Here is a 14,557-nt window from a genome sequence, read left to right as displayed (position 1 = left end):
TAATAAAGATAATTATTATAAAATTGGATAATAAAGATAATTATTATAAAATTGGTAATAAAGATAATTATTATAAAATTGGACAATAAAGATAATTATTATAAAATTGGATAATAAAGATAATTATTATAAAATTGGATAATAAAGATAATTATAAGGTATAAAGGTAATATGGATAGAAAGTAATAGAGATAATTATTATAAAATTGGAGGCTAGTAAATTAGTTTACGAAAAATTGAAGCATGTTGATAAATTTTAATTCTGAAAAATAAAAATAGGAGGAAACAAATAATAGCCGCCGCACCCAAGTAAACACAGATAAAGGGAGTGAGTGTGTTGTGCGACTGATAAACACAGCGATTTCCGTTTCACTTAACTAAAGAAAACGTCAATCCAATAAATTTTAATAGAAAAAATGGAGCAAAACAAACAGCCGGATTATTCAGGTATGTTTCTCAGATATGCTTTTTTTATATAGATTTTTTTTAATATTTCCGCTTTCACATAGGAAAATATCGCTCTCAAACGTAAAAAATATTTGCAAAACAGTCTAATTTAGTTTTACAATAAACTGGGAAAACATAATAGAAAATTTCACTTTATGCCTGTTTGCTTTGCGATATTAAATATAATTCGTAAGATAGCGTAGAATTTATTTATTTGCTTTGACAAAATACAAATTTCAAGATGGCGGCTTGAGAGGAGGGAGTGAATCGTTTGACAGATTAAATGATTCTAAAAATGAAAAACAACTTCTTTATTAACGAAGTTTTTTTTTTTCTTGTTGCAAAAAAAGAAACATTTTTTTAGTGTAAATATGAAACTAATAATTTTTTGTGGGGTTGGGAAGCGTAGCGCGGGATCCAAATGATGTGATATTATGACGTGGTCATTATTGAGAGCAAAATAAATAAATTAATTAATAAATAATGATAATAATAGTAATTTTCATCTATAAATGAGTAAATTTTATGATTGTCTATCATTCGTCTTTTAGCTTTTTTCGAAACTACATTGCGTTATACGCTAGCAACATGAGAAATTTTAGTCAAAACATTATTGTCTTTTACACTAATGGTATGTCATTTTAATACAATTGAGTACATTCAACGCGATACTATGTGAAGTTGTATTCAAAATAATACTGTATTTTAAGCTAAAGTTGGAATGTTTTATTCCAAACAGTATTACGTTTTACTCTTTTAAAATGCCAAGTTCTACTCAAAACAATGTTTTGTTTTACTTTAGCAATATTGTCAAATGTATTTATCCATATGAAGGATTTGTTCAAACATTATCATTCTCTTCACTAAAATTATGTGACATTTTAGTGAATTGCATTTCACGCTAGAAATACCTGAAATAATAGTCAGAACACTATTTAAAGGATGAAGGTTTAGTACCAACCATTTTATGTTTTACACTAAAATTATGTAACGTTATAAATATATGTGGCGTTATAAATTAAAGTTAATACAATATTATGCATTAGTCTATGTGAGGGTTATTTTAAAATATTTATTGGGATTGAGAAGAAAACAAATTCAAAAACTTGCTATCTGAAACTAAATTGATTTTTTTTTTAGTTCAGTGGGGTCATCAAAATGGATCGGCCATAAATTTGAACTTCTATATTCATTAATTCTGTGCTTATAATTGCAGATAAATCTAATAAAAAATGCTCAAATGAATAAACGTATAATACACAAGAGAAAATAGCTTCCCAGTATTGGTATCTCTCCTAAAATCTAATCTTTACCGTTGCACACTATTTATGCAAACAAAGTTCAATGTTGGTTTTTATTTTTTTTCTGAAGTTGTCCACAGATGGCGTCATAGGTAGAAAAAAAGTCAACAATGAAATGGGTGGGAAATATATTTCTGTAATATAAATATATATAATACATACAATATAAAATATATTTATTATATATACCTATATNACTTTTGAAAGAGTTATCGCTATTTTTGTGATTTTTCCTTAATTTATGATAACCAGTGTATATATATATATTTGATATATATAATAAATATATTCATTTATGTTAAGGGTAAATATATTTGAGATAGGGTTTTTTAAAAGGAAACATTTCGATATGTTAATATTAAGGAAAATTGACTGAACAAGGAAAAGTATATTCACTCAATATCTACAAAGAAGTTATGTAGCCCGAACAAGGATAATGTTGAATATTTAATTTTGTTAATTGTTTAAATAGTGTTTCTTAAAATTATTTTTGTTCATTATTTTGAAAAATGTGCTTGATTTTATTTACCATGTAACGCGACTAATTCAACTTCATTTTTCAGGAATTTGCTAAAACGATAGTTATAGTTAATTAATTTTTTTAAGGTCTTTTAATAATTATCTAAACAAAACGCTTTTTAATTGTTATAACGATTTGCAGTGTTCGCAATGTGTGTGCAATAGGGTACCCAGATTATTTTTTACTTCTATATATTTTCCACGCGGATAAGTCGAGTAACCTGCAGTGTGTCTACCACTGCAAGAATACAATTTCAATTCACTAGTATGTAAAGACATTTTAACGTCATTTGCACGTTATTTGCGATACTTTTTCCTGGTTATTTCAATTTTTGAAACATGACAGACTACTTGAAAAAGAAGTGTCGAAGTCATTTGAAATGTTTTTTTAAAAGAAACATCATTGTAATTATTTTTAGTTTGTGTTGATTAATAGTACCATACATTTTTTAATAGCATTCATTTCAAGTTGATTTAAGAGGTTTATAGAATTATAATTAAATCTTTTGGTTTCAGCTGACATTAAATCTTCTGCAGCAGTCGCAGATGAAAACGATGACACCTTGGATAAAGTGGCGTTGAAATCCACCCCCATAAACGAGTTAGTAGGAAAGGAAACGCAGCTAAACGATGGTTTAAAGAATGGATCAGCTCATGAAAAACTTGCTTCTCATCCAGAAACAACATTAAAACTACAACTCATAGATTCTAGTCCGCCTTTAAGCAATCAAACCTCAAATGGTAATATCGTATCATTGACAGAGCAAACCAAATTGGAGTGTGTTCGAACCCCCCTCTCGACTGACACTTCCCCAGAAAGCAAATGTGATAAACTGACTGATGTCCCGAATGCTGTCGAACAAACTGTAACTGTAGAAAATAAACGTCCATTAAGCATAGAAGAGAATTACAATCAGTACGAGGTATTTACGGAAACCTGCAAATATATGCCAAATGTCCAATCAACGGATTTGTCTGATTCTAATCATTCCATCGTCGAATCAAATCTAAGTGGAGGCGGGTCGAACAAAAATGCAAAAAGAGACGATGAAGAAACACGTGACATGAAAGATGGCTACTTAAAGGAAACGAATCCGGCTATCAAAAATGAAGCTCATATTGAGTTGAACACCAATGGAGAGGTGCAGAAAATGGATGCAAACGATTCACTAGAGGTCAAAAAGAAATTTATTACCTCTTCCTGGGACCTCGTAAGTTGCACATTTTGTAAGACTAGTTTTTAGATATAAGAAGGGAAATGATTACAAAACAATTAAATGTTACTCATCGAAGACTACAAGGAGGCACATAGATGCTGATTTTTCTGTCACATTTGTAGCGTGATACTAATTAAATTTCCGTTTTTGAAATGTTATGGAAAATAGTACTATTTGTCGGAATGACCTGCTATTTCATATACAGTGAAACCTCGCTACAACGCTACTTCTGGGGACCCAATAAATAGAGTGTTGTAGAGGGACTACATACTTTTGGGGACATCATACTATGTTTTTTATAATTTTAATGTTATATATGTATTAACCATAAATCTATTTATATATTATATAAAGAACTTAATTTGCAGAGTGTTAATTATGGTTCAATATGAAATCAGTGACTTCTTAAGAGAAAAGGGGGGAGGCAATTCTAAGAATGGAAGGTCTTGGGGTATACATCAAGGATGGGGAATTGAAATCTAAATATAAAAGCGGGGAAAAGAAAAAGTACATTATCGGCAGTGAGATTTCTCTTGTCAGAAAAGACCGGAAAAAATAAGTTTTTTTTACATTATTTTTATTTCTTTTTATACCCGCCGTTGAACAGCCGACCCAATGTTTGGATTTACGACTACTAACGTTCAACTCCGTAGCCTTGTCATTTTGAACCCAATCCAGTATTCCTCCTGGATCGAGTATTGGGAGAAATTTGCCTTCGTGGAGAACTTTTTGATGGAACTAACCCGCATTTGAGTTACTTGGAAAGGAAGACCACGAGAACCTCCCACTGTTAGCCGGACGGCAAGGGGACTCTAACCCGTGATCCGTCAACCACTGAGGATATTTCACGTCAGCACTGTGGTCAACCAATAATAAATGGAGAAAATAAGGTTGAAATTTGAAGGAAAAAAAACCGTTTTGCTGGGGTTAATNGCAAACGATTCACTAGAGGTCAAAAAGAAATTCATTACCTCTTCCTGGGACCTCGTAAGTTGCACATTTTGTAAGACTAGTTTTTAGATATAAGAAGCGGAATGATTACAAAACAATTAAATGTTACTCATCGAAGACTACAAGGAGGCACATAGATGCAGATTTTTCTGTCACATTTGTAGGGTGATACTAATTAAATTTCCGTTTTTAAAATGTTATAGAAAATAGTACTATTTGTCGGAATGACCTGCTATTTCATTTACAGTGAAATCTCGCTACAACACTACTTTTGGGGACCCAATAAATAGAGTGTTATAGAGGGACTACATACTTTTGGGGACATCATATTATATTTTTTTATAATTTTAATGTTATATATGTATTAACTATAAATCTATTTATATATTATATAAAGAATTTAATTTTCGGAGTGTTAATTATGGTTCAATATGAAATCAGTGACTTCTCAAGAGAAAAGGGAGGAGGCAATTCCAAGAATGGAAGATCTTGGGGTGTACATCAAGGATGGGGTATCGAAATGTAAAAAAGAGAATCATTCACTGCGGTGAAAAGAAATAAGATAAGTACATAATCAGCAGTGAGACTTATCTTGTCAGAAAAGACCGAAAAAAATAAGTTTTTTTTACATTATTTTTATTTTATTTTATAACCATCGATGAACAGCCGATCCAATGTTTCAGTTTACGACTACTCATGTTCAACTCCGTAGCCTTGTCATTTTGAACCCAATCCAGAAGACAAGGGAACTCCCGGATGGAGTATTGGGAGAAATTTGCCTTCGTGGAGAACTTCTTTTGATGGAACTAACCCACATTTGAGTTACATGGCGAGGAAGACCACGAGAACCTCCCACTGTTAGCCGGACGGCCAGGGGACTCTAACCCATGATCCGTCAACCACTGAGGATATTTCACGTCAGCACTGTGGTCAACCAATAATAAATGGAGAAAATAAGGTTGAAATTTGAAGGAAAAAAAACCGTTTTGCTGGGGTTAATTGATTTAGAGAATATCGCATTATTGAGAGAGAGATAACATTAATTCATATGCAAGTTCGTCGGGTCTGCGAAACATTATTATAATAGAGAGAGTTGTATCGGATATCGTAGTAGCGAGAGAAGCAATCGGAATTTACCTAAGTCAAAAAAATAGTTCGAAATTTGATTGAGATGTGGAGCCATGGCAGATGCTAAAGAAACGATTGCTGTAAGATATCGTTTTAAAATGGTAATTCAAGAATTACACTTGCAATTAAAAAAGTGCATACTTTTCGTGTAATCTTCCTCAACCACAGCTATGTGATTTCTTCTACAATACTCCCAGTCACCTACGGGCTATGAGAATAAGTGAGGTGTTTTATAACATAACTTAGTTAAAGTTTTGTTCCTGTTATTATTCATCAGAGAAGGTGCTCGTGAAGCTGCTTCACAAATTTTTACTTCACATACTTTTAATCGTAAGTGCAATGTGAGGAACTCAAGCTCATTAGCAGTTAAAAATGACCGTGCCTCTTACAGTAGTCGATTTTATGAGAGTACACCACCATCTATGGGTCAAATTTTGAACTGTTTTTGAATTCCCATTGTTTCATACACGCTCATGAAATATCAGGTCATTCTGTCCGAAGGTTCTATTTCAAACCATTTAAAAGTGAAGCATAATCACTCTGTACTACAGAGATCTGAAGCTTTCTATAAAAGTGAATGAGTAGTGTGCTGCCATCTCTCGACAGAGACTTCATACAATACTAGCAGAATAAATATCTCCGGTTGGATATAATTATTTGTAGTCAGAAATATCTGTTGTGTGTACCACTTTCTCCCTTTCATATAAGTGTGTCAAGAAAAATAATTTCATTGTGTTATAATACGATTTTTAGTTTCTGATTTATGTTGCAGGTGTCCATTGTGAAATTACTGTACGCTATTCCAGAGCCGCAACCACGGAAGGTATCAAATACTTATGCCTATTATTTTCATACTCATTAAGTGCACATTTGGAAATAGTGTAAGGAAAACGTGTCTTCTTTATTTTAGTATTGAGAAACGATCTAATCTTGTTCTTAATTCATAAATTTTGGCTTCAAAAATAAAATTTCTTCCATGATTTAAAACTTTTTTTAAAAAAATTATAACAATTTGTAATTTTGATACTTTAAATCCAAGTGACTGATTATACGGAAATAGTCGCCCTATTTTTGTTTAAGAAAAGAATTTTTATTCCTATTTCATTTGAATAAAATGAAGCAAACATTGAAATGACAACTAAATAAACTTTAGTTAGACCTTAGTGGTGATTCACTAAGAGTTACACTACATTAAAACAAAGGATAGTTACCGGTGTAGTGAAGCTGGTGCTTGAATTGAACCACATTTTTTAAAGTATTCACTTGAAATAAATTGTTTCCTGACACAATTTTTGAAAACTTTTCATCACCAAACTCGACTAGGCATTATACCATAGTTTTGATAGTGCGAAATACTTTTTTGAGTCAACTCTTTGAAATATTTAAAATCTTTCCTAATAAAATGACGTCAGATTTTATACTAGTAATTTTATGCAGATTTTATACTAACATGTAAACTAGTAGAGAGTTGAATTGTATGTTTTTTGCAGGTTCATTCGTGCGAACAAATGCTCCAAACCAAAGTCCTTCTCCTGTCGAAAGGTTCATTTTCTAAATATCCCGAAGGAGTTTATGAAATTAACGTTGATGACAACAACTTAACGGTCTTACAGGTAAGATTTTATTCTTTTACTTCATTTTGGGCAATAGTATAGTTTGTTACTACAAAAAAAAATGTCCCGTAGTGGGCTGTAGTTAAGACACGGTTCCCAGCAGATCACCGAAGTCAAGCATCTCTGGCTACTGTCAGTATGCGGGTGGGTGACCACTTGGATCAGTTTGCGTAGGGACCGAGGATGTGCGGTATGGGTCCTCGTTAAACTGTTCGTAAACCGTAAAGTGCTCGATTTCGCGTGCAGGTCGTCGGCTACCGAAGCGGGGAGTGCCATCCCCTCTGCAGAGGATCAAAATTGTGATGTCTTCGGATCATCCTCAGGGTCCATATCGTCGCCAATAACCCATTATGCAGGTATAGTGTGACGTCAATGAATCCTATAACCAAAAATGGTGGAACCTTCTTTACACAACCCTGAAACGTTGCTTTACACGACTTACACGAAAAAAACGCACTACCTTTAATAATTTTTGATATAATGATGGGATCTTCACGACAGGAAGGGGTTCTATTAATAAGTGCATCATCATCATCATCATAGTTCGCCAGACAGTCAAATGTGGGCCAATGCCTTACTCTAAAGATTTCTCCATAATGACCTCCGATTTATTTTTGATCTCCAATTCTTTCACGAATTGCATGAAAATCAGCCGCCCATATCAACCGCGGCCTTCCCCGCTTTCTCGTTCTACTAGGCTTAAAAAGCAGCAGCTTCTTTATCGTATTGTCATCACTCAATCGAATCACGTGGGCCATCCAATTCATTCTATTTATTTTTATGTACTTAATAATATCGCAACGTATTTAATATGATGCAATTTTCCTCCAGTTTTGTCATGGTCCAAGCTTCAGAAGCGTATGTCAAGGCCTGACAAGAGTTTTGTAGATTAAGAAAACTAGAATTAACAAGCCTTTTCAGCCCATAGACATTTTCTTTACACAATATCAATCCTGAAATACCAGGAAACGTTGCTTTACACGACTTTTAGGGTACATGTGAGCAAAAAAAAAAAAGAAAACTCACTACCCTGAATAATTTTTGATATAATTGTGGGATCTGCACGTCCTAGACCTCAATTTGAATGACTTGAGGGGGTGCTATTAATAAGTACAGAATATGCTAATTAATAAGTGCTGACAATATTTTAGTCAGACACAAAAGCGTACTTTCTCTGAATAAACAAACCTTTCTTTTCTACGGATTTGGATTTTTGACCCCCACAATATAGGGGGTAGTTGCGATCCGGGAAATAAGGTCCCAATAGTTTGGTGAGGAGAGGGGTGTCCAAAGTTTTGACCCCTTAATGATACCCGTTTGCGTATTTCGCTATATGTCCAAAACTTTTTACGCCTATTTGAAAAGTTTTTGAGCACAATTATAAAACTCGTGTGTCCAAATATAATTCCGTGCAGAAAATATTTTTAAGTAAATATTTATTATTTTTTATTATTTTATTTCATAATGACCGAAAAATGTTTTAATTGTAAGGTATGAAAAATTTTTGAATCATTATAAAGAATATTGTTTTACATGGCAATTTGAGAAAAATTGTTCAAATAATTGAAAAAATAGGAGAAAAATGGGTCGACGACTACAAAGTTGTTTAAATAATAGAGTGCAATGTAAGAACGAAACTTAGAAACTTCATAAAATATAATTTCATAGTCACGAACTGTTGTTATGAGAATATTGATAGGACTACTTATATTATTAGAATTAGATTGTTGGAAATAGTTGATGCAATGGTTGAAAGTTATTATGATAAGAAGTAAAAAAGAATTATAATAATGGAAATGATAAGTGTTAAATTAAAATAATAGGGCCCTCTAAGCGAATGAACCATATTTCAACTGACATGCATCGTCAGTACTTGTTTGCGACAACTACTGTAGCTAAGGTGCCCTAAAAGTTTTTAAAATTTCAAAAATTAAATAAAAAAATGTGAAGATATTTCCTCAGCCTCAGATGTTGCACCTGACGCCGGTGGAAAAAAAAAACATGAACCCCCGCCCCCTGAAAAAAAACAGGAAAAGATTTCACTATTCTAGGTAATAATTGCTGCAATTTGTATTCTTTAGTTTCATTAAAAATGAATAACTCGCAAATTTTGGTTAAATTAAAATTTTAATAAAAATTTTCTTTTTAACATTTTATTAAGGTTTTAAAACGTTTTCAAACATTTTAAAAGCTCATTTACTTAGAAACCCTATTGACTAAACTTTTCTTTTGATAAAAATTTTATTAAATCATTATTTTGGTCATAAAATTTATTATTTTGAAAAAGAAAGAGCGAGATCAATTTTTGTGTTTATGGCTATTTGTCCAAATAAATTTGCAATAGCTCTTTTAAGGCAGGAATTAGTTTCTTATATTAATCTTAGATTGTAATAATTTGTATGTTTTTTGTGTACGTCTTTTGGCATCTATTCAATATGGTATAAAACTTTTTTACCAACTAATTGCTATGATTATTTTCTGGTGAATAATTTTGTAATCTTAATATAGTTTATTATTTTTAATTATAGAATTCTGAAAGTATTCTCAATTTTTCTTTGTCGTATGCTGAATTTTCATTGGACGTTGGAGATATTCTGAGAATAGATAATAAGGTGAACTATTCATGGCGTACAGTAATGTAATCAATATTTTTATTGTATAGTTATTGCATAGTAATGTAATCAGTAGTGAAATATGTAATTTTATTTTATTTTATAATTACCTGCATCTACAACTCATTACTTTCCACTTTAAAAGTCACAGAGTAAATAGTTAGGTATATAATACACTATACACTACACTATACAATTTTATTTTATAATTTTTATTTTATTTTATACTCGTCGCTGAACAGCCTGCCCAATGTTCGGATTTACGACTACTAACGTTCAACTCCGTAGCCTTGTCATTTTGAACCCAATCCAGAAGACAAGAGAACTCCGGGATTGAGTATTGGGAGAAATTTGCCTTCGTGTAGGACTTTTTCATGGAACTAACCCGCATTTGCGTTACATGGAGAGGAAGACCACGAGAACCTCCCATGGTTAGCCTGACGGCAAGGGAACTCTAACCCATGATCCGTTTGCGACTGAGGATATTTCAAGTCTGCACTGTGGTCGGTGAAAGCCGGATGCGGATTCCTATCGATCAGCCATTGGTGGAATTTGAACCCTGTTCACCTCATTGGAAGGCGAACGCTCTATCCATCGCGGCTCATTACAAAATTTTATAGAATATCAGGTGCCTCGCTTTTGATATGTATTTTTAGAATTCTTGATCTAAATGATGACAAAAAGGCGTGCATGTTAGGGATCGCGCATTAATATTCAAGAGAGAAAAATGTTACTCAATCTTTTCTGGGGAAAGCAGAATTGAAAACATCAACACATATTTGATTGCCGAAAGAAATAGAGGGGAGTTAAAGCGTGATTTTAATTGGGCAAGCAAACTGGATTTGATATATTTCATTCCACCTTTCAATTTAGTGATTCGGCAGATTTCGATATAGTTTTATCATTTAAATATTTTCATAAGCTTTTTTTTTTTTAAGGAATCTAGGAATATATAACATTTTGGAACACTCTGTATAATGAATGTAGTTTCAAGCATAACTGGCCAATAGAAGAAATACATAATTTCTACTTTATTTTACTTCATAGAAAGTCGCCTGAATTCCATTTTCTTAATTTTTTTAGAAAAGCAATGTAACTTTCCACCAAAAGCGACTTACTTACTGCTTATGCCACTCATCGAATTCTAAATGGCAATTTTTAAAGATAAAAAAAAAGGTTTGCTTTGTGGCAGATGAGTACGAAAACCACAAGAAAACAGGTAGTTAACACAAAAGAAGCGTCAGTTGAAAACATATCATTCAACTCATGAAGTATCTTTATTTCTTAAATTATAAAATAAAAAGACTTTTGCGTTAGGTGTGAAATTCAAGGTACGAAAAAGTGTTGGGTTTTTAAAATCTATAGTGTTGTTGAGATATAGATTTTTTTGGTGTTCAAATAGTTTAGTCTTTTGTGAAACATGTACTATGCCACACCTTAAAGACACTAAAGCTTATTTTTATAGATTGTATTTATAAAAAATAAACCAAAGAATATTACATCCAATTCGCAGCTATATCTTATAATACCGAATAGAATAACAGCGTCATTGAGTTGTTCAATTTGAACATCCTATTTAAGAAATTAAACTTTCAATTTTCATTTTCAGTTTTCAAACATATTAGTAAACTCAATGTTGTGACATATTTTTTATGAATATTTCGTGAATGAATTATAAATATGAGAATTTTTATGAAAAGAATTTCTCTTCCGCACTGAAAACAGGTTGATTCAAAATACTTTCAATGTTTTTCAACCTTCATTAAAGAAGAAATCAAGCGTCGATGCTTATTAAAACCACTGTCAAAAAAATGACCCCAAATAAAACTCAAAGGACTTCGATTCAAATAATTAAGAAAACTCTTCTATTTCGTTTCATAAAAGGGAAGATTTATTAATTCTAGAACAAAATGACAGCATCGCCTTTGCGAAGAGACATCTTAAACAAACTATTCACATTCCAAAAATATCCCCATGGCAACCACAAAACTCTACTCGTTACCATCTACTAACTGACATGTAATAAGTAAATTATTTTACCAAAAAATTCGATGAGCATAAGCACATAATATCTTACACCACAGAAAGCATCGACTCAATTTTAAATCACTGTGTCAGCTTTGTATCCTTTAATGTTTGGAGAGGTTTTTATGACAATTGTCTCTATTCCAACATTTTGAAATGTATTCTGTAATTATTATTATTTTATAGATGGGTCGAAGTTTATATATGAAAAGTAATAGTAAAAGAGAGAGTCTAGATTGGATAGAAACATTGCAGACCTTAAGTGACAGACAACCGGAGTGTATTAACCTCGTACACTATCCTTTGAAATCTTATCAGGTAAGTCATCAAATAATTCTATTTTTTTTTAAGGGTTGATTCATGTTTAAAGAAAGGTCAGACACAGGACTCACAAAAAACTTATTTTTCCGTAAAAAGTATTTTATTAATGATTGAAAACTTGAACAAGATATATGAATATATGTAGGGAGAGTGTAAACTAATAGTAGGAATTGGACAAGAAAGGCATGTGGTATCAGACAACAATTTTTTTTTATTTCTAATGACATTTAAACGAGACCGTTCAACCAAATCATGACGACCGTTAAAAGAGAACTTTTTTGATGTGCAGCTCTATGACAGTAAAGCATTTCCCAACAGCTCTACAATTATTAAATAACAATTTACTAGTACATAAAGCATGTCCACTCGATTCTAACTTAGTGACAAACACCTCTATCCATCGCTTACTCTTTCAGACTTACTGTTAGCATATTTAATATTTTTTTTTATAATTATTTAAAATAGTTTCATTACTTGAAGCAAATAATAACTTCAAAGATGGAGTATTTAGAACTGATTTAGCAATGAACAAAGAAAAAAGAAAAACTTTTCATGTGCTTTTGTTGAATATTTGTAATGTATTTGCAGAACACACTCATAATTGACCTCGGAAGTTGTTCAACCAGAGCAGGAATATTAATGGACCAGCGTAAGTAACATCTCTCTTTACAATAACTTTCAAACGAGTAAAATGATCTTTTTCGATCACATTTTAATTATTTAATTCCTCACACGTTGATTAAAATTAGCATAGATATATGCTAATCAAAGGTAAAACTAATCAAAATGTATTTCAAAAAATATATTTTAGTTCGAATTTAAAAAATAAGTATGACTTACTTTAAAAAATGTTAGCATCGAACTTTTAATTGAATTTTTTTTCATAGAATTTATTATTCATTTTCAGCTACATTGCCGATGTTTTTCTTTCCCAGCGTCTGTGCCACAGACAAAACTACGTAAGCATTTGTAAAACTTTATCTGTGAATATGTCTTCCTATGTGATTCTATTGTTATATATCATTATGTAATTGTTATGTATAGTTAAATATATTTCAGTACTTTTTGTGACATCATTGAAAAATAAATTTTTGTTCAAAGGAAATATATCAGAAAATTATGCATGAAAGGATTTTTACCAGGAAACAAAGAGTCACAAAAAATGAGAAGGTCATTCTGACTTATCCGCTTAAGCATAGAAAAAAGATAAGCCTATTTGTTTTGCTATTAAAAAACTAAATTGAGTCATAACAGTTAGAAAAGTGAAAATTGCTATGCAACCGTTTTCGTTCTTCTCAAATATTAGCTGCAGAATACGGAAATAAAGGACATTTATCATCTTCGTTGAACATTTATCGAACTGCACAAATAATATTTTTACGATAGGGTGCGCACTAGTCTGTTGAATATTTCAGAAGCTAAATAACATAAATATGATATAAAAAATCTTAATATAATTCAAATTGTTGGTTTTATTCGTACAGAATTTTTCATAATGACTGCATTTTTGAATCTTAACACTAAACATATCAACACTTAATCCATACCTATTTCTACCATAGCCGGTCAAATGACCGGAATTTATTTTTCTTGACTGCATGTAGGAAATACGGATGTTAGGAAGGAAATAAACTAAAAATTATAATTAAACGAAATTGTATAGTGTTAATTTTTATGTATTACAAACACAAAGCATAAGAATTTTTAATTCAGGGCTCTACGCATTTTTTACACATACAGTGCGTTTCTATTGCACATTTTCCTCAAATATATTTCTTCTAATTATTATTATTTCTGCCATCTATATATATATTTCTCTTACACGGCGATAAAAAAAGCCTCATTACAACTCCCCGAATGGCAACGCTAGAAAATCAACCAATGATTGCCGCTAAAAATGTCACATGCCAAATCTAGATTAGGTGGCTCAACATATAGCGCTTATAAAAACGAAAACTGAAATAACCAGAGTGTAAAATATTATGTGCTTATGCGCATCGTATTTTTTGTTAAATAATTTATTTATTATTTATCAGTTTATAGATGGTAACGAGAAGAGTTTTGTGGTTGCTATGGTGACTAATTAGAAGGTAAATTGTTTTTTTGAGTGAGTGTGAGATTTGTTTTTTGGAACTGCGATGCTGTAATTTTATTGTTTAGTTAATAAATCTTCCTTTTATATTAAACGTGATAGTAGTTTCCTTAATTATTTGATTCGAAGTCCTTGGAGTTTTATTTGAGGTCAGTTTATTTTGTATTTTTTGACAAGAGAGAGCATTCTCACCAAACGAGATTTCTTCCGAAATTCAATGTTTTGTTTATGCAGGGTTTTTCCATTGCAATTTCTCTTATTTAAATTTTTAATAGACTTAATTATAGCCAAAATTTTAACCTTTTTAAAGAGATATCAGTTTTAGAAATTT

The 14,557-nt window shown here is 31.6% G+C and overlaps 1 protein-coding gene across 5 annotated transcripts in view; it reads left to right on the top strand.

The window, feature by feature from the left end:
* Positions 1 to 14,557, top strand: part of LOC107438914 (uncharacterized) — a 41,139-nt gene that overhangs the window by 21,028 nt on the left and 5,554 nt on the right. For 3 of the 5 annotated variants that reach the window (XR_011636253.1, XM_043052861.2, XM_043052863.2), the window contains 7 exons: positions 2,784 to 3,478; positions 6,336 to 6,386; positions 7,054 to 7,176; positions 9,705 to 9,788; positions 12,000 to 12,131; positions 12,723 to 12,783; positions 13,042 to 13,093. Coding sequence is in view for 4 of the 5 variants with exons in the window: in XM_043052861.2 (XP_042908795.1) it covers positions 2,784 to 3,478; positions 6,336 to 6,386; positions 7,054 to 7,176; positions 9,705 to 9,788; positions 12,000 to 12,131; positions 12,723 to 12,783; positions 13,042 to 13,093 (1,198 nt within the window). In the remaining variant the exon portion in view is untranslated. Of the gene's footprint in view, positions 1 to 288; positions 448 to 2,783; positions 3,479 to 4,435; positions 4,472 to 6,335; positions 6,387 to 7,053; positions 7,177 to 9,704; positions 9,789 to 11,999; positions 12,132 to 12,722; positions 12,784 to 13,041; positions 13,094 to 14,557 lie in introns of those variants that run through there. The other 2 variants (XM_071178027.1, XM_043052864.2) reach the window with 2 other exon arrangements.

Source organism: Parasteatoda tepidariorum, chromosome 2, assembly GCF_043381705.1.
Source record: "Parasteatoda tepidariorum isolate YZ-2023 chromosome 2, CAS_Ptep_4.0, whole genome shotgun sequence".
NCBI lineage: Eukaryota > Metazoa > Arthropoda > Arachnida > Araneae > Theridiidae > Parasteatoda > Parasteatoda tepidariorum.
This window is presented reverse-complemented; position numbering and strand designations above follow the sequence as displayed.